Raw genomic sequence first — 25,413 nt, 5'->3', positions numbered from 1 at the left:
CTCTGATTGGCTGCTTTCCCTTGGAGAGGCGGGCTCCCAGTAGCGAGATGGACGAGACCACCCCGAATTAGGGGGGGGGGGCCCTCGGGAGGAACTGTTGCGCCCTTTCGCCCCCTTCCATTGGACGCAACTATCAGCCCAACCATCAATGTGCCTGGGCGGTTCCTCGGCATCCCTATCGATCTTCCCTTTCGCTTGCCATAGACTTGCGTTGGGCGGTGGCTTCCCATTCTGTTTCTGCTGCTGCTGCGATGCACCTGCCGATGGTGCATTTAGAGCAGGCCTGGGCAAACTTAGGCCCTCCGGGTGTTTTGGACTCCAACTCCCACCATTCCTAACGGCCTCAAGCCCTTTCTTTTCCCCCTCAGCCGCTTAAGCCACCTTGGTTAGCATTGAATGGCCTTGCAGATTCAAAGCCTGGCTGCTCCCTGCCTGAGGTAATCCTTTGTTGCGAGGTGTTAGCTGACCCTGATTGTTTCTTATCTGGAATTCCTCTCTTCAGAGTGGTGTTCTTTATTTCCTGTCCTGATTTTATATACAGTAGAGTCTCACTTATCCAACATAAACGGGCCGGCAGAACGTTGGATAAGCGAATATGTTGGATAATAAGGAGAGATTAAGAAAAAGCCTATTAAACATCAAAATAGGTTATGATTTTACAAATTAAGCACCACAACATCATGTTATCCAACAAATTTGACAGAAAAAGTAGTTGAATAGGCAGTAATGCTACGTAGTAATTACTGTATTTATGAATTTAGCACCAAAATATCATGATGTATTGAAAACATTGACTACAAAAATGCGTTGGATAATCCAGAACGTTGGATAAGCGAATGTTGGATTAGTGAGACTCTACTGTATACTTGTAGCCAGATTTTGTTCATTTTCATGGTTTCCTCCTTTCTGTTGAAATTGTCCACCTGCTTGTGGATTTCAATGGCATCTCTGTGTAATCTTTCCTAGTTTCCAACAGACCTCACAACCTTAACTTCAGCACCATGATTTGACGACGATTTGGCCTTTGCATCTCGGATTGTGTTTCTTTTGCTTCTGACACTGCAAAACATGCAAAAAAAAATACTGTCACGTTTATGTCCTCCTAATAGGCTTCCCATAGGCAACTATCAGACCACAGTTTAAACAAAAAGTTAGATTAAATATGCTTTTAGTCATATCCAACATATACACTGTAAAGGTCAAGGTTTCCCCTTGACGTTAAGCCTAGTCAAGTCTGGCTCTGGGGGTTGGTGCTCATCTCCATTTCTAAGCCGAAGAGCTGGCATAGGTTATGTGGCCAGCATGACTGCATAGAGCACCCTTACCTTCCCACTAGAGTGGTACCTATTTACTCACATTTGCATGTTTTTGAACTGCTGGGCTAGAAGATGCTGGGCTAAAAACGGGAGCTCACCCCGTCCTACGGATTCGAACTACCAACCTTCCAATCAGCAAGTTCTGCAGCTTAGTAGTTTAACCTGCTGCGCCAGTTTAACTCGCTACTGTATTATAAATATTCCTATATCTATCTTTCTATCTGTATTTGTTATTGCATGTGTGTGTGTATGTGTGTGTATATATATATATAATTTAATACAGATTCTATATAGATAAATATTGAGAGAGATATCTATATCTATATGCACACACACACTTTCTTAGGTACCTGGCATTGCCCAGGTTAGGTCTTTTGTAATGCTATTTATTAGAAATAGCTATTGTTTGTTTGGATTTTATGAATGGTTCTATTATAAAATCTACTACTGAATAATGGGACAATTTATAAAATTGTAACTCATTACAACCTGTATATATTTACACACACATACGGTATATATAGGGATACAGATATTTATATAAAATCTGTATTTTTTATTGTTTGTTGTTCAAAAACAGTCCAGATCCACACTTTGTGTCCTCCTCCCCACCACTAGAATATAGTTTCCCATCCTCCTGTAACTTAATTTAAAGCCCTCCTAATCAGCTTTGCAAGACCCCCTTGCAAGAAGTTGGTTGGAATTCATAGCCCTTGGTAAGAACACGATGCTTTTGTCATTCCAGGCAGTAACAGCAAAATGTGGAGAAGTCAAAGGTGTGGTGGGAGAGAAAGAATGCATACTTCTGCAAGGTGCTGTGAATTGGTACACATGTTTGCACACTCCTTTGCGTAATTTGTGTGTTGCTAGATGACACTGATCAAAGCTATTGTCTGACTAAGGATGTTGTAATTTCGAGATTCAAAGCAAATACAGCAAAGGAAGAGGTAGACATCAAAGCAAAACATGTTATACACCAAAAGACCCCTTTGTGATCCTTCAAAATGGGCTTCGGATGTGTGACAGTATCCATGCAAACTTTACAAGCATGAATTATGCCTGGGGGGTATGAAATAAAACCTCTGAGCACACACAGAGTTTTTCTCCTTCAACCCTGGATATTCTGGATTTTAAAGTGCAAGGACAGCCTTTTAAAGGTATACTTTCAAATAGTAATCAAGGAAAACATCCTTGACAGTTTAGTTGCAGCTTCTCTGTGCTCTTTGCATAGAAACATAAATGGTATTGGCCACATAGCAAAACAGGGTTTTCTATTAGCCACTGTCCAAAAAGGTAATATTTTTTTGAAACAGGAACTGTTAGTTCTATGGAGATAGGAGCTGTCATGGTTTGGAAATTACCTGGCATTTTCTAAGTTAATACCTCCGGCCTAACCACCTGTAAGAGTTACGCCGCTGTAATTAGGGTGTGGTGGTTAATGAAATGAGAGTAGTATATAGGTTGTAGTTATATTGAATAAGTTTGAAGAGTGTTGATGAGGGACAGTTGGTGATTTGTAGTTTGTTGGAGAATTGCTGCTGTGAGTAGTGAGGAAGAAGAAGCTGTAAAGTTTGTACATTTTGTATATAATTGTATACTGATGCAACAAAGGAGAAAGAAAGTATTTACTGCTTATTTGGGAAAGAACAAAGGTCTCTGCGAGTTTTGTTATTCAAGTGGAAAACCACAACTCTGTTTTTGGATACCTGATTCCTTACCCAGAACTAATAGATTCACTTCTGCAAGAACAGGAGTTTTATGATGGCATAGAACCCCTTACAGGGGCAGGACTCAGCAGACATTTGGGTGGTGACTTGCAAAACTCATCTGTCACGACTCTTGAGTTGTACTCTTCGTTATTATTTTCCCATGCCTGATGAAGAGTTACAGAGAACTTCAAAGCCTGAAAAATCCGCAAGGCCTGTGTTTGTAAAAACCTTTACAAAATAAATATTGAATAGCACAAAGTGCATTATGCAAGTTTTTAAAGCTGTACTGGCTTCTTCATCAGAAGAAGTTAAAAATCATACAGAGGAAATATGTTAGAGCCACAGGCCAACATTTGTATCAGATGTTTCTCAGTTTGTTTGGAGGACCATTCCCCATCTTGGCCAAAACTCAATTAGCAGTAGTAAAGCAAGTTCTCTTGGGACCTAGGCTGTCTCCATCCTTTGTGAAGCCATATACTCCCCTTTAAGGCAGGGAACATTGAATTTCTGAAGAAGTCTGCTAATAGAGTTCAAATTTGACTGCTCTTTGTTGGCAAGAATTATCTGATTTTATTTCAGCCTTTTGTAAAAGGCAATTCCTCATAGTCCAGCATTCAGTGACCAGAGCTTCAGAATGGACATGGCCAACTATGAAGGGCTAGGCAAAGACTAGTGCATCAGAATATCACTGGGCCAGGAAGTGGATAAAGTGCAAAGCAGGGTCCTAGTAAAGCCTGGTTTTATCATGCTGACTCCATGTGAAACTTTCAAGCTGTTAAATTGGGAACAGAAGGCTCAGGCAGCCACAGCAGGAACAAAAATAAATCAAGAATAATTCATAAAACAGAGAGCATCCCGCATAATTTGGAAAAAGTGTTTATTCTGTTACATCAATACAAGTTAATCAGAATTGCAAATTTTCAAGATCTATAGCATGCAGGCCATTTTCTTTTTGTAAAAAAATGTTATAAAATTCATATTACACTTTCAGTTTAAAGTGAATAATACTTACATTTGTTCCTGACTGAGCAAACTGAAACAAATTATATTGCCTTTTTTCATAATGGTAACAGCCGTTCATGGACACAAATGTACGTATTTCTCTTAGGCCCTCCTGTGTTGCTTTTTTATATGAAAAAGACATAGTCTTAAGCACTATGTCATTCTGAAAGCTCTGAAGACCTTTCACAGGACTTGCTCAACTTTTCAATTCTGATCATGTTATTATTACCAATATATAATATTCTTAGCTTCTTTTTTTAAAAAGAATTGAAAATTGAGGGCAAAGATGAAAATGCAGTCCTAAAACATTTACAAAAAATGCAGAATCTATTTGATTTTAATAAGTATCTAGATAGTTATGGCTGGAGTTTAAATATAATGCATAAATGAAGCAAATGCTAGAGAACCTTAATTAAATCACTTGAAAATGCACACAGTTATAAGGAGGCTGCTTGTTCTGAGCCTTCCAAATTGTTTGTTATATGGTGACCCTATGAAAAATTTCTTGGCAAGATTTGTTCAGTGGTTTCCTCTGCTTTCCTCTGAGGTTGAGAAAGTGACTTACCCAAGGTCACCCAGTGGGTTTATGGCTGAGCAGGGATTTGAACTCTAGTCTCCAGAGTTGGTAGTCCAATGCTCAAGGGTGTTTAACAGGAAAATATAAATTTTAATGCACTTTAAAAAAAAAAAAACCAGCATTTTGCATAAGTGGCCTTGTTATAAAGTGTGTGTGTGAGGGGGGGGGGGGGGGGAGGGAGGCGTTATGAGAAACAAGGCATATGAGTTTTATGCCTCAGTAGCATAAAACTAGGAGTTCTATATAGCACCGCTTCAATGATCATAACTTCTTGCTGTCCCCTCCAGCAGTTTCATGGAGATTGGCGAGAACTACCGTAGCAGATCATTCCCAAACAAGCAAAATTAAATGCCATGGGATCCTAGACTCAATAGGACATAGCTGTGACTAACAAGAACTAGAGTATGATCCCCTTATCGATGGGACTGGTAGCCATGGCTTCATTTAATCTCTTTGCCAAGATACAGTCTCTCTCAACATTTTTTAGGCCCTCCAGCAAGACTCTGGTATTTTAGGGCTTAATTTCAGTAGGGTTCACTATTATTTGTGGTTTTGCATATCAACCCAGTCTAGGATATCACTTGTGGATTTGTGGATTGTACTACATTTATGGTCTAACTATGTTGCATGTAGCCCACAGGAAACAGTAAATCAAATGCCTGAAAAAAGTTTTCATACTTCTTACTGTTCCTTTGGCCTCCACTGGCAAAAAGAAAGCAGAGGATACGAAGCTCTCTCTTTCTTTGTCACACATACATATACACCCACACATTTTATGAATTCAGTGACAGTTCAAAAGGAACTATTTGAGTTGTTTGCTGGGCTAATACTTGAATACTCTTGCAATTAACTCTTCCTTTCCCAAGCTTATTCTTAATATTTACGCTACAACTTTTTCCTGCATGTTTACATATACTCATATGAGTTACAGGTAGATCTGTAGAAGGTAACCAATATCCTGTAACTGATGCCTACAAGCAAAGCAAAGCATACCAAACGGAACTGTTTAGTATGCCAAAACTGGGAAGAGTATATATTCATATTTTATATTGTGTATATCTTCACACATGCAGATATAAGCATGATAGCAAAAAAACAAAAACAAACCCACACCCTTGTATTAAGTAATATTAATTTGTAAGGAAAAACCTTTGTGCATGACTTTTCAAGCTCAAGCTCCATTGCCATAAATAAAAACTATGGAAATCCTGAAGCTTACTTGTAAATGTGGCTTTTCTGTAGAATCATTATGGTACTTACAAAGACCTTTTGACTTCCTGGGGATGTATTAAAATTGCTACACTATCTAGTTTTTCATTCTGGTTTTATTTCAATGTTCTGTCAATATTTTTACTCCACCTGTCTGCTCTCTGCAACTGTCCAACCATCTAAAATGCTGGCTCTTTCAACTCTCATTCGATTTCTGTGGAAATTGAAGACAAGTTTTATTAAGTTGACTGGAAGGCAGATGTGTTTAATCCCTTTGTTTTTCATGAAAAGAAACAGACATTTTATTTTATAAAGATAATTGTATAGAATTTTTAAAAATGTCAATCGTATTTAACGCCTATCAATTCTGAAGGATGAAATTCAAGCACACTCTTGAAGTAACTTTCCCACTGTAAAAGCTTTGTGCTCAGCCATCTCTCTATAGCATAGAGTAGTCATTTATTCAGTTAATTTCTTATCAACATAATGGATTTATGTGGTTCTGCTTTTATGTACAGAGATTAATTTCATATTTGGAACTGGAAATGGATTATAATCTACACATACTATGAAAGCAATTCTCATAATGCCAAGACATTTTAAAATGAGGGAAGAATGAGTGAAATATTGATGCAATATGAAAACACAATGGGCTTTCTTGAACCAACGCAGCTGAGATAAGGGTTAAAGACCCTCTAAGCAAATCACCAACTGAGCTTTCTCACATTCATCTTTGTTTTTCTAATACAAGATCACAGAATAAAACCTTGAATTCCAAAATACAACAGTAGTACACCTGAAGGTTCAAGTTGAAGTGATGAGCACTTTGACAAAATGCCTCTTTCCATGATTACAGCAAAATGCCATATGGCAATTCTGGCAATTTTCTAAAGAGAAAAACAGTCTGCATGCCACCTCTTGGGAACGTTCAAGACCCAAAGGTCTCTGTAATGCAGTAAAGATGGTTTTTCTAATAAGGAATTGTTCTTTTGTAGCAATCAGCTCCAATCACAGCCCTGTTGCCTTCCTACTGACAAGGACATCTACCAAAGCAATTTCTTTATCTATATTCAGCCCATCTTTCTTACGGTTCAGTTGCCAAATAAATACAGCACACTATACATAGCTAAAAGGCGCACCCACCCATATGACTGACATAAAATAATAAAAATAATTCTACCAGCAACCCTCACTTAGAAAACACTGGAATGTAGTGCTAGAGGATTACTTTCTTCCTCTTTAGCCCTTAAAATCTCCCACTGCATCCATCACCTTTAGAGAACACTTTCCCTGAGTTCTCAAAAAGCATAATTTGTGTACGAATAAGATATATACAAGTAAGCAAATCTTGTATTAAAAAATGAAATGTACCAGAGCTAGGACATAAGCCATTTGTTCTTGTGTCACATTGGCAATTAGTTACTTGTCGTGGCTGTAGTTGTAATTCACTACTATTCAGTAGAATGGAACAAGTTTGCTGCTTGTTATTCATGACTTGATTGATATGCCTTATTCAATCTGAGCAATGGGAGAAGGAGAAAAAGTATCTGCTTCATGCTGCAACTAGGAAGGATTGCTTCATTGTGCATGCATTTTTCTCAGAATTTCCAAGATAATACTATCTGATTTGGCCACTTTGGGGAACCAGAGTGAATTTGCCTATATACTATGGCAAACTCATATATAAATGAGTTACCTTTCTGGACTGCAGTTTAACAGTAATGATGTATTGCCTGATCAGAGCAATGAGTAAAGTAACGAGTGACTTTTGAAATGTAATATTCCAAGTTCTAATATATAGTTGGTCTCTATCTGAGGATCCTGCAGCTACGGATTTAACCATCCATAGTTTCAAAATCATTTTTTTTTAAATCCAAAAAGGACACCTTTTTCTATTTTATAAAAGAGACACCATTTTACTATGGCACTGTATATAATGGAGCTTAAGCACCCCAGATTTTGGTATTCACAGGAGGGCCTAAAATTAAACTCCCACTTACTGCATACATGCAACAGAAAGAGAACATAAAGTAAGATATGGCTTAGTTCCTGAGTTGAAGATTATATTTTTGAACTGTTGGTCAAGACCTATCATTAATTGTGAATGCCTTGTCTTCCTATATGTCTCATATTACAAGTATTCATTATTTTGTTTTATTCCTATAGTTTATTAAAATGAGTATCATAGTAAGAATGTATTATTCATCTTTCTTTGGGGGGGGATAACTGCTTAGTTCAACTAAGATAATATGAAAAGGAGTCAATCTTTTAAATTATATTTCTTAGAAACCTGTCATTGTTCAAATCACATTAAAAAAGTAAGTGCACTGAATTAATCATAGTGAAACATATCTGTTACAGTTTAACACAGTGTTAGAGATTAGGATTAGCAAAGTACTTCACAATCAAATTTGTTTTAACTGTCCCTCATTTCCTCCTTCCCCAAAGTATAGAAAATGTGTATAAATAACAAAAAGTGTGGATCTGCTACACAGATATGCTAACTGCAAATGCTTGGAATGAAGTGTCACAATCTGTCTGTTTTCCTTCTGCCTCATTGTTTTTCAAATGGCTGATTTCTGAAGAATGGTCAATTCCATCTTGTGTTGATGCAAGCACTCCTTGAGAGCCCAACCCAGCACTACATCCAATGTTCGGGTCTTCTGACGAAAGAGCTGTGGTAGGCCTGCTATTTTCTGCTTCACTTGTTTTGTCATCAGCCATATCTAATTGCTCAACAGACTTTAAATACTGTTGGAGAAGACTATTGTCCTGATCACTACTGAAGCTCACTTCACTGCATTCCTTATAGATCGCCTCAGTTTCTGATGGACATCTTGGAAGGTCATCTTCATTTGGTATGATTGTTTCCAAAGAATTCACCAGGGAGCTTTCTTCTACTTTCCCCCATTTTTCTTCAGGGCATTGTGATTCATTAAGGCAATTCTGGTCTGTCACACAGGAATGGAAGCCCGAGTCAGGAAACTGTGGTGTATATTTCGGATGACCAGCCTTAGCATCTGAAACCAGCCACATTGAACTATCAACAGGAGAAGACCTTTGATTGAGTTCCGAAGAGTCCATGGGTAGCTTGGAGGGATTCAAAATATTTGATTTTGGAATGTTACATTGCCAGAGAGCATTCAGATGTGGGTTTACTGAAAGCTGCCACTCCTGGATAGATCTAACCTGTAAATACCACAGAGAGAGAAAATTACAGTATCAGTAAAAGAGTCATACGTGCATATCATGTATTTACAAACATGCAGTTTTCTCTCACCCTATTGAAGATATATAACCAAAAGCAATATCCATAAGAATATGTGTTCTTTAAAATATCCCTTAGCTCAACTGGAGAATACAACACATAGTTCTCTTCCATTTATCTTCTAGGGCACCTTAGTTTTTATTGATATGGAGGAGAAAATGATTTAAATGTATGATTTTTACCTGGTTCCAAAGAAATTTAACAGCTTCTTCTTGCACAAGTCTTTGAAGCTTCTCTTCATCCTTTTCTTTCCTTAATCTACAAATGGTAAATACATAGAGGGTCTTTAATGTGGTTACAAATCCATCCAAACATGTTTACTGAAGCAATGGATGAACTCTTTCATTGACTTTCAAGAGTGGCTTTTGGAAGGTATTATACACTAACTAGGTCAGTGTTTCTCAACCTGGGGGTTGAGATCCTAGGGGGTCACGAGGGGGTATCACGAGGGGGGGGGGGAGGGTTCAGAAGGGTTGCCAGAGACCAGTATTTTCTGTTGGTTCTGGGGGTTGTATGTAGGAAGTTTGGCCCAATTTGATTGTTAGTGGGGTTCAAGGGGCTCTTTGATTGTAGGTGAACTATAAATCCTAGCAACTACAATTCCCAAATGTCAAGGTCTATTTTCCCCAAACTCCACCATTGTTCAAATTTGGGCATATTTACTATTCTTTCCAAGTTTGGTCCAGATCCATCATTATTTGAGTCCACAGTGTTCTCTGGACATAGGGGAACCACAACTCCAAAACTCAAGGTCAATGCCCACCAAACCCTTCCAGTATTTCCTGCTAGTCATGGTAGTTTTGCATGACAATTTTGGTTCAATTCCATCATTGGTGGAGTTCTGAATGCTCATTGATTATAAGTGAACTATAAATCCCTGCAACTACAACTTCCAAATGACAAAATTAATCCCCCCAACCCCACCAGTATTCAAATTTGGATGGATATATTGGGTATTTGTGCCAAATTTAGTCCAGTGAATGAAAATACACCCTGCATATCAGATATTTACATTACGGTTCATACAGTAGCAAAATGACAGTTATGAAGCAGCAACATCAACAGACTTTTTTGAATACAGGGCCTGCAGAAGAGTAATCTGGATTTAATGAACAGTCTTTGAACTATTTTGGACATCTGTCACAGAGTTGGTGATCACTGCTACTTGCCTTATTTAAGGAAGTAGATTGTTCAGTGCCATCATCTGGGGCAGCACTAACTAAGTACCAAGCAAGTATCTTTGCTGAGATACTTCAGTCCTGCTATTTTCTCCTAGGGAGACCCAACACTGTGCTTCTTGAGACATTACTCTTATTTTTTCTGTGGATTCCACTGGATGTTTTACACTTCTTGTATATTAAAAATCAAAAGTATTATTATTTAGAGTAAATTGCCTCATTACTTTTGAGACCTTCTGAAGCTGATGAGCTTTATTGACCTCAATCCCACTTCTACTCCCAACTGTAGATCCATTATATCAACAAAAATTTAAAAGGTACTAACTCACTAAGTTCCTATTTCGTTCATCCATCTACTCTAGTAGAGACAACCACTCAGATTTATTGCTCAGTAACTATCTAACTTGCTCTGAACACAGAATAAGAAACGACACATTAAAACATACACCCTTACCAATTGATAATGAAACAACTGCATCCTGCTACTGTTCTAGTGTCATTGTAAACAAGGTAAAGTTTAAAGATTAACTCCAATTGCAACAGCATAATTTCTATACTATGAACTTTCATCTTGAAAATGGCTGGTCACTTACTGGTTGATTTCTTCTGTTAAATGTATAATATGCTCCTGCATTCTGCGGAGTCTAATCTCATAGCGCGCCTCCTTGGCTTTGAGATTATAGTTCCTTGTATAAAATCCTCTCCAACAGGCTTGAAGCTTGATGGCTGCTCTGTTCATTTCTTCAAGCACACCTTCCCCTTTAATTAATGTAGATACATCAGGAGGGTTAGTAGATGCATCTTCTAGAGGTTTGGCAGAGGTGACAGTTTTGACTAAGTTCTCTTCAGTTGCACTCGATTGCTTGAGGCCATTCAGCTCCAGATGGTCTTCAGAAGGTGCTTGACAACTGCTAATGACAGCAGGTAGAGTGACAGTGGCTACTGATAAACTAGAAGTGGACAATGTGTCCTTGTCTTGATCTTCTTTTTGAGTTTTTATAATGTTTGCTGATTTGATGGCATACTCTCCATGAACCATAGAGGTCTTATCTTTTCCTTTATCTTGTTTATTAATCTCCAGATCGGCAGCCCCTAAGTCCTCCATATCAGCATCTATTCCTTGAAGCCTCAGCTCTCCAATACTAGGAGACACGGGAGATTGTCCTGAAGCAACTGGCATAAAAGTTGATTCAGAGGACAGAAGACTACTGTTCAATTTGTCTTCATCAGTTTGTATGTCATCCAGATAAAAATCCTCACAAGTACTTCCTTCAGCCTGCACTGAGGCTGGAGACACATTCTTGACTGCATAGGAATGGTCATCATTGGACTTTATTGCAACCCAAGTATTCTTCTTGATAACAGGTTCTGGGAAATGTAAATGAAATAGAAATGGACTACAATGCCTTCTATTATTATGTATTTTGTCAGACATAAATTATGCACTAACACACTAATAAACAGAACTGGCTCCCAGAGAGCACCTTCCTGTCAGTCATTACTTCAACATCTGCCCATTACTTTCCATGTACACCAGTCCACCAACTGCAGTAATTACACTGTAGGCAGGACAATGTATACTAAAGTTGAAGATCAGCCATGTCATGAAGGAGAGGAAAAGGTCTCCATTGCAGATGGCAATAATGCAAATGGTACTGCCCCATATTATTAAATGGTGATGACAAATAGTCTGTGTGCATGTCACTGCCAATTTAAGTAGTGGCTGTGACTAGCTGTGTTCAGTTGAAACTATGTATCAGGAAAACAGATCAGAAAGCCCCACTATATTCATAAAATCTGGTTTCCTATATTCTGTCAAACTCCAGTATGAACAAGACAGAACATAGAAAATAAATTTGACCAGACTCATTAAAGAGATTTCAGGTTCTACATCAAGAACTACTCCAAGGGGGCACCTGACCTTGATTACTGTGCACTGTAGAGAAGTTACACACGCAAATAACACCTTGCTGGTCTTTTCAAAAATCTCTAACTGTGCAAACAATCACAATAAAGCAATAAGAAATCAAACACTGGTGTTACATTCACAGTGTGACAAAAGGATAACTCAAAGCAAGGCTGCACTGAAGAAGACCCAGAACTTCAGACAAAACAGAGAGTGACACAGCTGTTTAAGACATTTTACATGTGTTGGTTAAAAAAAGAAAAGAAATCTTTACCTGTTACATTTTATATTACAGATCCATCTATCAGTAGCTCAACATCCCAGACATTTATGCTCTTTAGGTTCAACTCCCTCACACTCATCTGTTGCAAGTAATGTAATGTAAAGCTATAGATTTTTCCTAATGCCCGTTCTATGGCTGTTTGATCCCTAGTCAACAGAAATTGTTATTGTTAACTAGTGTACAATAGACCTATTTCCAGTAGCAGGAGAGTAGGAATCTTACCACTTTCAATCATTATTTGTGGCCTGTGGACAGGACTGTTTGGCTCACTACTAGCAGGCAGCCCTTTCTGCAGAGATGAATATACAGATGGATCTTCAGCTTGACTTTGGTACATGAGTTGCTTCTGGTGCAACCTGAAGATAAATGTCAGAGCCTGGTTTCATTTGTTAACTTAAAATACTGAAGCAGAGAAGTTTGCAGTAAAAATAACAAACACAGGTAAAATATTTTCTATAAAATAGTTCCTTTCATTGATGATGTCCAATATGAAGCCGACAGGTTGTTATTTCATTGCTTTAAATCAGTGGTGCTCAACCACAGATGTTTTAGCCTTCAACTCCCAGAAATCCTAACAGCTGGTAAACTGGCTGGGATTTCTGAGAGTTGTAGGCCAAAACATCTGGGGACCCATGGGTTGAGAACCACTGCTTTAAATAGAAAACCAGAAACGCACAGTTTCGCAAAGGCTAGGAACTTCTTATGACTTCATCACACACAATTAAATTACCGTTAGCAAACAAAATATTCAAAACATTCCGGAGAAAATAGCAAGCATGCAAATCCTGAGCTTTCGGTCTCTGTAACCTAAGCAAGCTTTCAGCTCCCCCTTCCTGTGTCAGGTCATAAAAGTCCTTTTGAACTCTTGCCTGAAACTTCTGCTGTGCTGCTTTTGCCTATCAAAAGGACAGCAGAGAGAGATTTAAGAGAGCTAATGCTTCATTTCCCCCTTCCCACCTGGAAGAAAGCAAGAATAACCCCACTATATATGTTGTTGTTTTTCGGGGTGTAAACTGAAGAGAGTAGTTAAAAAAAGAAAGAAAAGAAAACAGGAGAGGGACAGTGGGAGAAACAAGTCTTTACTATGTGATGGTAAATCGAACCAATAAATCTTGAAGAAAGTGGAGAATGATTAGGTGCTATGGAGGTAGGAAAATCTTCCATTTAATTTCAAAACAGAGTGTACTGAAATTTTATGGAAAACCTACTCTCCCAAACACTTGACATGTTCTGTGGGATGAAGTCCTTAGTGCCTCAACCTATCCCAAGTACTTTTTTTCTCCCTACCTACCTCACAAAAAAAGCTCCTTCACATACCCCAATGTTCTCTCTTTCCTACAGAGTGAAATGTGCTCCTTAGCACCTATGTGTTTTTCCAACATCTTTTGCCACCTCTGTTTTCTCCCCATTCTATGTCTATTTCCCTGGATTTTTTTTCTACTGTATCTTTTCAAGTTGTGCATTTTGGACTTATCTAAGGGCCTTCTGGAGAAATGAACAAGCCAAACTGCAATTTAATCAGCTCTGGAGGTTAAGGAAGCCTACCAAGTAGTGATTAAAGATTCAGCCTATAATCAAATTCCATGTAACTAGAATTAACATATTTTAGAAAACCAAACAAGTTGAAGTGCACAACCTAGGGTCCCCTTAGAATACTTGTTAGTTTCAAGTGCCTAGGTTTCATAGTATGGAGCTAGGGCATAGAAAGGCATAGGCAGAGTGTGGAGATAGAAGCCATGGGAGAAATGGCACAAGTATATAACTGTTTCACAGCTATCATGACAGCTTGCTGTGAAAGAAGTTACATTTCTATATATGTAATCGAATCATGGAGTTGGAAGAGATCACAAAGGCCACTCAGTCCAATCCCATGCCATGGAGGAACACACATCAAAACACTCCTAACAGTTTGACATCCAACCTCCAGCACACTGGGACAGCATATTCCACAGTCAAACAGCTTTATGGTAATAGGTGGATTCTTTTTTCCTGCAATTTGAATCTATTGCTCTGTGTCCTAGTTTCCAGAGCAACAGAAAACAAGTTTTCCCCTTCTCAATATGGACATTCTTTCAAAAAACTGGGTGTTTGAAAAAGAACTCCCTAGTTTTAATGTGTTTTAACTTAAAACTAGGGAGTTCTTTTTCAAACACCCTGTATTTAAATATGGCTATCATGTCCAAGCTGTCTAAGCACACCTCAACGTTTTTGTCTTTTGAACAATTTGGTAATCCTTCCTTGGACACATTCCAGTTTGTCAATATGCTTCTTGAATTATAGTGTCCAGAACCGGAGACAAATGAGGTCTGACCAAAGAAGAATTGAGAGGGACTCTAACTTCCCTCAATCTTGATACTATATTGCAATCAATGCAGCCTAGAGTCACACTGTTTTTTAATCATGTTCAGCTTGTGGTCTATTAAGGCTCCCAGATCCCTTTCACATGTACTGTTTTCAAACCAGGTATCACCTATCCTATATTTCACTTTTTCTGCCTAAGGGGAGTACCTTACATTTCTTCCTGTTGAAATTCATTGTTACATTTGATCCAGGTCACTAATCTGTCATTTTGGATTTTGATCCTGTACTCTGGAGTACTAGCTATCCCTCCCTATTAGGTGTCATCTGCAAATTTGATAAATGTGTCTTCTATTCTGTCATCCAAGTCAGGACAGGACAGAATCCTTTGGCACCCCACTGGTCCCTTCTCTCCAGAATGAAGAAGAACCATTGGTGAGCACCCCTTGGGTTCAGCCAGCTAAAAAAATTCCAACCCACATATCAGTACTACTGTTTAGCCTACATTTTGCTAGCTTGTCATGGGGATCTTGTCAAAGGCCTTTCTAAAATTGAGATATGTTACATTCACAGCATTCCCTTCATGTACCATGCATGTAACTATCATAAAATGAGATAAGGTTCATCTGGCATGACTGCAAACCCATGTTGACTTTTTGTGAGTATAGTATTCCTTTCTAAGTGCTTACAGATTGTCTGTTTAATGATCTGCTCCAGAATCTTTCCTGGTATTGATTTCATGCTGACTGGCAGTACTTGTTTTGGTCCCCTTTTTGAAGATGAGGAAATTTGTCTTCCTCCAGTCTGCTGGAACTTCTATTCTTCAAGAATTCTCAAAGATCATTGCAAGTGATTCTGAAATTACTTCTACATGTTTCTTTAATACCCTTGAATATTATTAGTGCTGGATCCTTCACTTTGCTTCTAAACATTCCAAAGATAACTATTTTTCCCAGCTAAAATGCATGAACTTAATTGGGTTATTCATTCACCCTCCTTTCTTCTCTGTTCTCATGCTGAAGGAGTAGGTGTTTTATTGTAGCTGTTCTGCTATAAAATACCACAGCTTTGCCACATAAATTTGGCTTCTTCACAAAAGAATGGGCCAAGGGTTTCTGGGAAACTTGAGTATTCAGAGGGGACTCCTTTCCTGGTAGCCTTCAGGATAAGTAAGTAACAGACCAGATATGCTAACAGCATAACAATTTTTGCCTGCTTCAATCCAGTATCTAATGCTACAAACCATCTTAATTTTTTTTACAGTAGTGACATTTTTATCATTGGCTATTTACAAATCTATGTAATGATCCATGAATGGATCAGACTCAGACAGACACAGACAAATGCATGTATTTGTTTACTTTATCTACTAACAACAGAATATAATGATCTTACCGTTGTTTATGTAATATTTTTTCCAGTTTGGCATCCTCAGCAGTTTGGAGCCCAAACATAGTAGTAAGGGGACACACACTGGCCAGATACTGTACTAACTGAATGTGCTGGCTTGGCCTAAATGATCTTCCCTTTCCCTGACTGTAAAGCCATTCTGCTTTCAAGCTATAGGAAAGAAATGGACACCCATCAGCTTGGTCGGAAATATTTAATGTGTATTGAAATGTCCTTTATATTTGAAATAGACAATGAGCTATATAATTAAATGCCCCCCCCCCAAAAAAAACAAACAAACAAACCCTCAGAGCCAATTCTAGAAGAAGGAAGCACAGGAAAGCACTGAAAGAAGGATCTTTATACTAAGACCATAATGAAAAGTACATATTAGAATCCATAGGCAAAAGAAGAAACAGATCTTCATGTGACTGATAATGTTCATATTTTATTAAACAGGCTGGTTATTTTGCTTTATATAAAGCCCAACCTGTTTCAGCCTTTATATTACACTACGTTACACAATTTTTGCTCCTTGTCATAAATATCATTTCCTAACTGGATGCATCAAAAAACATGGAAAAGGTTGATTAAACTGCAAAACTTTGTTTTTGCAGGACATCCTGCAGCATATTTTGCTATAGTTCTTCAATGAATATCTCACAGAGTCTCAATCAATTCAACATAGTTTGTGCCAGACACAAAAACAAAATTTCTGGAGTATAACAACTACTTTCAGAGTAAGTACCGCACAATTAAACTGGAAATAGTACTTTCAAACCCAGAACAGAAAATGTTTCAAATTTTGTTACATAGTGTTATTGATTGGCCTTCTTCAGGGGATATGCACCCAATTTAGCAACCACAGAAATGCCTGTAGTTGCTGAAATTGTAGTATACTCCGACCTGAAAAAACATTAAAATCCATGCATATTCTGTACAGCCGTGTTTCTCAGGATATATAATGTGGAGTACCACATTTTTCCCAGTGGACTATGGAACCAGCTTCACATCTGTGCTATTTTGTTACCATTTTAACACCGTTTCTTAGAAATGGGCAATCAATGGCACAGAGACCAGCACATGGACTGTCACCCTTGAATTATACTGCTGTGCAGCTGTTATTTGTCAAACCTAGCTCATGTAAAAGCTGTAGTTCAAAGTCAAAGCAATTAATTTTGATAAAAAACAAACATACAGGATGTTATTGCTGTTTAGTGATATTTATTACCCCTCTGTGGGTAGCACTGCTCTACAGCTGCTATTTGACAAAGCTAGGTAATGACAACAGCAGTAGTTATTTAGATATTCAAAGCAAAAGGAAGTAGGGAGGTAAGTAATTTCATTTTTAAAAACCCCATAAAGGATGTTGTTGCCATTAAGTGATGTTTGTTCCCCCGTGGCTTTAATTTTCTCACCTCTCCTTCTGAGAAATCACATAGCCATCAAGGACTTTAAGACTAAGACACCAACTGACAATATACGGTCGATAATCAAACCCTGGAATAGAAGGTGTGGCCATCACACAGGGATTGTTCATAATTGATAATTGTTCTAGTTCAGGGAGAGAAGCCAAGAAAGAAATCTGGAAAAAAAAATTAAAAAAAGCTTTGTGGGTCAATGTTCAGCAATTTCAAAAACTGAATACAGTACTGTGTCAAGTTATGTTCTATTGATACATAGAGGGTTAGAGGAGTTGCTAGATTGTGACTTTTTTACTGATAAACTGACTTTTTATGTTCTGTGTGACTAGAAGCTTACCACACTTACCACAATCTGATGTTTTCAGAAATGTCACTGTTATTTTGACAGTTGCTTATTTTGGATTTAATAATGATCTAATGCCCAATTATCGCTTTCTTTGGTTTCATTTCACCTTCAAATTAGACAAATTATGACTTTTTATCAAAGCCTTTGCAACCAAATGGCTGTATTCAATTGATACGTATACACGGTTGTGACTACTATGTAGTATTTAGAATTGTTTGATATGCTTCAGAACAAAAGGGAGAGCTGCAGAGCGATCTCTAGAGCATTATAATCAGGAAAACAAAATACAGTAGAGTTCCGGTTATTCGACATAAATGGGTGGGCCGAATGTCGAATAACTAGATCGACTGATAATAGGGAGGCCCATAAGCTACCTACCAACGCGCAGGAGCGCTTCTGCCCCGACTCTTGGGAGGCGCCCGTGCGTGTTGCTAGGTAGATAGCAAGCTATCTAGCAATACATAGAGGCACTTTCTAAGCCGAGTGCTCGCCGCCCCGCCCCTTGGGAGGCACCTGTGCACGTTGCTAGGTGGATAGCAAGCTACCTAGCAACGCGCACGGGCGCCTCTCAAGGGGCCTGGGACGTCAGATAATAGGGAGTGTCGGTTAACCGGAACTCGGTTAACCGGAACTCTACTGTAGCTAGCAGATGCTTCTAGCCCCCACTCTGTCTGCCTTCCACAGGGACCTGAAAACTGGATGATGGTTAGGCCCTGTTCATTAATGCCCAGCCCTAATTTACTGATAGATTGTACTCAGCAATTTACCCCCAGCCCTGGCCCTATAGTCTGCTTTTTGCACAAGTCCATGCCCAGCCTTCTCTAGTCTGATCATGCCCACCATTTTTTTGGTTACTGGTTGTTGTGGTTGGTTTTGATACACTTTTAATGATGTTTTTATACCCTGTTTTTTAAATTGTTTTAATTAGACTGTTATATGTTATGTTTTTAACTGTGTTGTATGCTCTGGGTTTGATCCCACCTCTAAGCTGCCCCGAGTCCCTTCGGGGAGATGGTAGTGGGGTATAAAAACAAAGTTGTTGTTATTATTATTATTATTATTATTATTATTATTGAACTATACATTGCTGAGAAGGGCAGGGTAGAAATATGGTAAATAAATAAATTCATTTCAGCTGTTTGAAATGAAAGCTGTTCTCACCATACAAACACCTCTAAGACAGAATAGTGTGTAGATGCAATATTACGTGTTGATACTATTGACTGACACCCATTAAGGGATTTAAGTTCATTATTTTTACAAAATATTCACATAATCTCAGAGCCATGTTTGATCCAGACATTTAGGTAAACTCAGAATTCCAGGAAGAGGCACCAATTCCTGCCCTATAGTTCAAACTGACAGCATCATTTATTATTGGGGAAGGTTAATCAAAATATTTTGAAAATCAGGGGATTTAAAATCTGTGTTTGAACATGGGTTCATAAAAGCAGTGATGGATTCAAGCAGGAGGAGATTCACTGCAGCAATGCATTTCACTTGAGTTGCTAAAGCAAAAAGGAATCGAAAGCAGAATGTCCTGCAATGCAACATTATATGGTGGAAAGAGAGACGGGATAATGGTCAGTTGAAAAGCCCACCTGGCGTCTGGCTCCCTCTCATTCTTTAGTTGTCATCTCACATAGAACTACAAAAAGAGATGAGACGGTGAAGCTCACTTGGCCCTATCACACTCTAACTTACCGTACTATATTCCACTTTGAATGCCATGTTGACATAATGTAAGTCCTGAGTTTCATAGTTTTAGTGCGACCCAAGAACTCTCTGGCTGAGAATACTAAATGACCCTTCCTAAACCATGAATCCCAGGATTTCATAAAATCTTGCCATTGCAATTAGAGTGGAATATAGTGCTGTAAGAGTGCAGTATGATAGGAATAATTTGGGTTCTTTTTTACTTCATTCAAGCTAGTTGCTATGAGAATGTTTTAATTTTTGAAATTAGTTCCTATATTCTCTTTAAGTATATTCTATCCTCACTATTTCTTTTGTGTCATGCCTATTAAATTATATCATGCAAATAGGGATGGTCTCATTTTAAAAGTTTTTGTACAGTGCTTAATAATTATTAAGGACATTAAAATAATAATGTTAATAATAACAATTCAGGTGTATCACAAAATAATTGTTACTAAAAGAAACTGTCACACATGTCTTCAGAAATAACTGCTTCATAATTGTTAATTATTGATTTAATTTTAGAACCCACAATTGCCCTATGCCAACAGCTACTTTATGGAGTTTCCCTATAGAAAATTAAAAATACAATAAATGAAATTTAGTTGAAAATACAATAGAGCAGTATATAAAATTAATTACTTATTAGGATACTTACATTCATTTTTAATGAGATATATTATTCCTACCTCATTTAAGTCTCTGATTTCATTTTCTGCCAAGGACAGAATAGCTAGACTCTGTGGCAAGCAAGAAGGTGCCATCCGTAATGTTGTTATAATATTTCCATGCAGCAACAGAGTCTTGAGAGACACCAAAAAGAAGAAAATATGTTATAAATGACCTTTGATTCACTCTACATAAAGTGGTTTGAATTTTTAAGAGGTATATTTTATTATTAGAACATATAATTGTGAAATAACAGAATAGAGTACAAATTGCGTTAATAACAGAATTACTTCCACCAATTGAAGAAAGACGGAGATATTTCCTACACTCTAGAGTTCCCCATGCTCTAGAATCCACTCTAAAAAAATAACAGTGCAACATTGGATTCTAGAAATTGTAAAATGTCTGACCACAGTACTTCCATTAAATTTAAGGCAAACAACATACCAAAAGAACAGCTGCCTCTTTATATTCCTTTTGGTTTCAGAGGATAAGATTATCCTCTTTTATCATGTGGCCTCAACTGTCATTTAAGCAGCCCATGGCACTACAATTGCTCCCCCAAAATTCAGTTAGGAATGTGGTTTGTCTTCCCCACTGGAGCTAGAGAAAGACAACACATTTGGGCAACTCTCCTTATGCCTCTAGTTTCTCTGCAGAATTGGGTGCCTGACATCTTATTGAATTGTTAGGAACAATTTTGTGCTGGAAAAAGTGCATTCTGAGTTCTGTTTCCTAGCGAAATCACTGGGATTTCTACAGCATCTTCAATGACAGCAGCTGTTTCAGCAAAAAGAAGGCCCCCAGGAATTCTAGGGATACAAGTGAAGCTCTCAAAGCTGCCCATGCAGCAGTGTGCTAAATGAAATCAAGAAAGCTTATCACAGATTTGATACAGTAAAATGAATAGGACTAGTTATGACTAGAAATCCCAAAGTGTAATGAACATGCTCTAGATTCAACCTATTTTAAAATAATTTGTATATAGAACATCCAAAATTAAATCTGAAAGTGTGTTACCATGCAATCCTATATGTGACCACCCAACAGAAAGTCCCACTGGATACAGTGGAATTTGTCACCTCATAATTGTAGAATATTGTGTCATAATTAAGGGCAGTCATTGCAGCAAAAAAAAATCCAATCCAAAACAACCAAACAGCATTCACCTTTAGAGACAAGAGCTTAGAGATGTCTCCTATTTGGGATATATTGTTGTCTGATAGGTCAAGGTGTTGAAGAGATGTGCAGCAATTGATCTGATCTATAGTCTATATAAAGAGAAAAATGTTAGTATTATGAATGTTCAAAAACATTGCATTTGTTTTTGAATGTGCAATTCAATCATTCGTTTAATATGAAATTAGCAGAAAACATTTTGCAAGTAATTCAAGTGTAATTGAAATCTAACATTCAGGATGAATTTATTTAATGTTCAGGTTCAAGAGAACATAAAACCAAAAATAAACGTACAATACCATTAAAAATAAAAAATCAAGCAGAACAAAAACAAAAACAAAAGATGAAATTGAGGCAATATATAAATATTTTTTAAACCACAGCCTCCCCCTGAATAATGACACAAAATAGATAAAATTAAATCCTAAATTTATTTTATGTTTAAATATAATATTGCATATGCTTGTGTATAATTTGACCTCATGCATAAGTCAAGAGCAGCTATATTTCCAAAAAGCTTTTCAATACCAAAGCACTTTCAGTATAAGACAGGAACATTCAGCAGCAGTTCATAAAAGCTTTAAGACCTTTTAAACAAATGTTGATCTGGTTTGAGCAAAGTGGGCTTCACTGGAGACGGAGTAAGTTTCACTGTCTGAGTTTGACAGCAGAAAAAGCAAGTAATAATCAAACATGAGTTCTAAATTGAAAAGATGTGTAGGTAGTTGTGAGGTTTCTCCACCTGTTCCACTGTTATAGCACCAAATCTGGGAATTTTCTAATCTAGGTGTTCCTGTGCAAGCTTTCATTTATATAATCTTACCACTGTATATCATGAAAACATATAGCATCTGTGATAGCATCATCACTGCTGCCACCATAGATTTTACTGGTTTGGAATAGTCCACATCAATAACACTAATGCTGCATTCTCAGGGGCACAAATGTATAATACAAAAAATAATTCATTCCACAGAAGTTCAACATACAGTAAAAAAAAGTATTTATTCGGCACATATAAATCCTAAATATCTAGTTCTAACATCTATTTCCCTCTCTCATGTTCATCACCTACAAATCATATCTCTTACTCTCATGGATATACCAGTCTTTTGAAACTACATTCAGATCATCTCCAACCAACATATTCTAATTTTCTAATACATGCTATACATTGTCAATATGATTGTATTTTGTTTTAATTACAACATCATTTCTCCCAAGGGTATCTAAATCCCTTGTTGAAAACAATATTAAACATATCCCTCAATATTTACCACTACATCAGTCAAGAAGGTAGGTCCATGTTAATCACAAATTGACCTTTAATACTTTTTGGCATAAAATTTGTATGAAGATTCTCCAATTTGGAAAGATCAGCCCAGTACCTTTGGTAACATCTGCATGCTTTTATATGCTATTTTGAAATAAGGAAATCTTACCTTTAAATTATTTCCTGCCAGGTTTAGCCATTCCAAATGCATGAGATCCTTCAATCCCTCTACATAACCAATACTGTTATTTGGCAAATTTAATATACGAAGCTGAGTCAGCTTGGATACACCATTCATCCTCACCAGCCGATTGCTGGCTACTGATAGCTGCAAAATAGGGAGATAAGAGACTTCATTTTGAGAGTCAACCTATCATGTGAAACTAGCTGAGGACAATCGGTAGGCCAGTCTTATCTATTAGTAGACTTCTGAGATCAGCTAACAAAACCATCATAATCTATATCCTATGTTTCCCCACAAATTTGGGACCCAAGACAGCCTGTAAATTGCATTATAACATAATTAAAACATATAGAAAGTCAGTATCAAAGAGAATGAAACTATTGAAACATACACCTAAAACCCACACCCAGCACAATTCAAAACATAGGACCCTCCAAAAGAAGGGGCTTGTACCAAATCCTAAACCATTATTATTATTATTATTATTATTATTATTATTATTATTATTATTAAACTTTATTTATACCCCGCCACCATCTCCCCAACGGGGACTCGGGGCCGCTTACATGGGGCCATGCCCAGAACAATACAATATAACAAAATATAATAGAACAACAAATAATAGCACATTAAACAACATAATAAAAGAAAATATACACTACATTAAACAAGATCAAAAGAACAATAAAACCAAGGGCGGGCCACATGAACACTAGATTAAAACTCGAGGTGAGAAAGGAAGTAGGACTAAAAACCACAGAGGACAGGGTCATAAAGTGGCGGTGCAATCTTTATGTGTACTAATGTCCACTGAGCTCTTGCCTTAAGATATATACAGCTGGTATATATCTTAAGGCAAGAGCTCAGTGGACATTAGTACTATACAGTAATAATGTAAAATCTTAATTTTACTTGTATCAAATTAAGATTTCAGTACTTTTCAAAAAGTCACGACATAATGAGCACATTTAGAAATTTGAAATATATTTGGAAGCAGAAAATCACCTTGTAAAATATGACGACAACCTCATCCAATGTGAAGACAAGATGTTAAGGCAAATTGATGGCAGTCTTTACTGATAACAAATGGTTCCTTTGCTGTTAGGTAAAGGTAAAGGTTTCCCCTGACGTTAAGTCCAGTCATGTCTGATACTGGGGGTTGGTGCTCATCTCCATTTCTAAGCCGAAGAGCCGACGTTGTCCGTAGACACCTCCAAGGTCATGTGGCCGGCATGACTGCATGGGGCGCCGTTTTACCTTTCCGCCGGAGCAGTACCTATTGATCTACTCACATTGGCATGTTTTCGAACTGCTAGGTTGGCAGAATCTGGAGCTAACAGCGGCCGCTCCCGCCGCTCCCGGGGTTTGAACCTGGGACTTTTCGGTCTGCAATATCAGCAGCTCAGTGCTTTAACACACTTCGCCACCGGGGCTCCAAAAGTGAGTAAGGATTTAGGTTCTGGTCTCCAGAGTCCTAGCCCAATGTTCTAACCACTATACTACACTGCCTCGCAGGATTACCATGGATCTCCATAAAATCGTATGTGAAAAAATTACATGTTACCAAATACTGAAGATGTCATAAGTGCCTATGTTGTACATGGGGGTGCCTTAAAAGACCAAACGGAAATGGCTACTGATTTAAAATAAAGGAGCCATAATCAAAATGCTGCTGACTGCAAAGAGTATATTACAATAGTTCAGTTTTGGGGCTCCATGCAGAGTGCTGACCCTATAGATCAGGGGTTCTCAAGCGTTTTCAGCCATGGAGCTCTTTTTAAAGCAAAAGGTTCTCATGGAGCCCCAATAAGTGTTTATATATATATAAATATATACACACACACACACACACATCTATCAGGCATGGGTTGGGCCAGTGGCAGATGGAGAATGAATGTGTGAACTAATTCACACAGTGCAAAAAAGCAAAGAAAGAACAATATAATATCTAACATGAAAAACAATTTAACCAACATAAACTTAACAGTATTTCAGTAGAAGACCCCCGGGGTCATAATAATAATCTATATATATAAAAGAGTGATGGCATCACGGCAATTCACAAAACAACAAAAGTACAGGCCCCCCAACCTCAAAATTTGACAACACAACCCATCATCCATGCCTCAAGGTTGATACAACAAAAAGAAAAGAAAAATAAAGTCCTAATTAGAGGGAGAGGAATAATTTTTTTTATCCAATGGCTGCCAGTTTAGAGGGCTAATCTCTGCCCACTTGGTTGCCTAGCAACCAAGGGACAGCCAGGTTTCAGTTAGGGGACAGGCAGATTTAGGCCTCACTTAGACTTCTTCCACAGATTATCTAATTTGCACTGGATTATATGGCAGTGTAGACTCAAGGCCCTTCAACACAGCTATATAACCCATTTATAATCTTATATTATCTGCTTTGCACTGGATTATCTTGACTCCACACTGCCATATAATCCACTTCAGTGTGCATTTTATACAGCTGTGAAGAAGGGGCCTCATATAATCCAGTTCT

The 25,413-nt window shown here is 37.8% G+C and overlaps 1 protein-coding gene and 1 long non-coding RNA gene across 7 annotated transcripts in view; one reads left to right on the top strand and one right to left on the bottom strand.

The window, feature by feature from the left end:
* The first annotated feature begins 37 nt into the window (after positions 1 to 37).
* Positions 38 to 11,737, top strand: LOC103278403 (uncharacterized). Of its 4 annotated transcripts, none has more exons than XR_010004109.1 (3): positions 38 to 437; positions 8,399 to 8,899; positions 11,341 to 11,737. It is a non-coding gene; the product is annotated as an uncharacterized LOC103278403 (long non-coding RNA). The 4 variants fall into 4 exon arrangements; XR_010004110.1 differs by adding an exon at positions 2,062 to 2,128 and having other exon boundaries at positions 8,399 to 11,737; XR_010004107.1 differs by having other exon boundaries at positions 56 to 437; positions 8,399 to 8,493.
* Positions 3,886 to 25,413, bottom strand: part of cep97 (centrosomal protein 97) — a 28,092-nt gene continuing 6,564 nt past the window's right edge. For all 3 annotated transcript variants that reach the window (XM_008107812.2, XM_016992571.2, XM_003219176.4), the window contains exons 3-11: positions 22,894 to 23,052; positions 21,442 to 21,543; positions 20,293 to 20,406; positions 17,554 to 17,720; positions 16,142 to 16,306; positions 12,671 to 12,804; positions 10,853 to 11,627; positions 9,264 to 9,339; positions 3,886 to 9,002 (exon numbers count right to left, since the gene is read on the bottom strand). In XM_008107812.2, coding sequence (XP_008106019.1) covers positions 8,301 to 9,002; positions 9,264 to 9,339; positions 10,853 to 11,627; positions 12,671 to 12,804; positions 16,142 to 16,306; positions 17,554 to 17,720; positions 20,293 to 20,406; positions 21,442 to 21,543; positions 22,894 to 23,052 — 2,394 coding nt within the window. In that variant the 3' untranslated portion in view covers positions 3,886 to 8,300. The remainder of the gene's footprint in view (positions 9,003 to 9,263; positions 9,340 to 10,852; positions 11,628 to 12,670; positions 12,805 to 16,141; positions 16,307 to 17,553; positions 17,721 to 20,292; positions 20,407 to 21,441; positions 21,544 to 22,893; positions 23,053 to 25,413) is intronic.

Source organism: Anolis carolinensis, chromosome 3 (assembly GCF_035594765.1).
Source record: "Anolis carolinensis isolate JA03-04 chromosome 3, rAnoCar3.1.pri, whole genome shotgun sequence".
In the NCBI taxonomy this organism is placed as follows: domain Eukaryota; kingdom Metazoa; phylum Chordata; class Lepidosauria; order Squamata; family Dactyloidae; genus Anolis; species Anolis carolinensis.
Note: the sequence above shows the minus strand (reverse complement) of the source record. Positions and strands in the feature narration are given on the sequence as shown.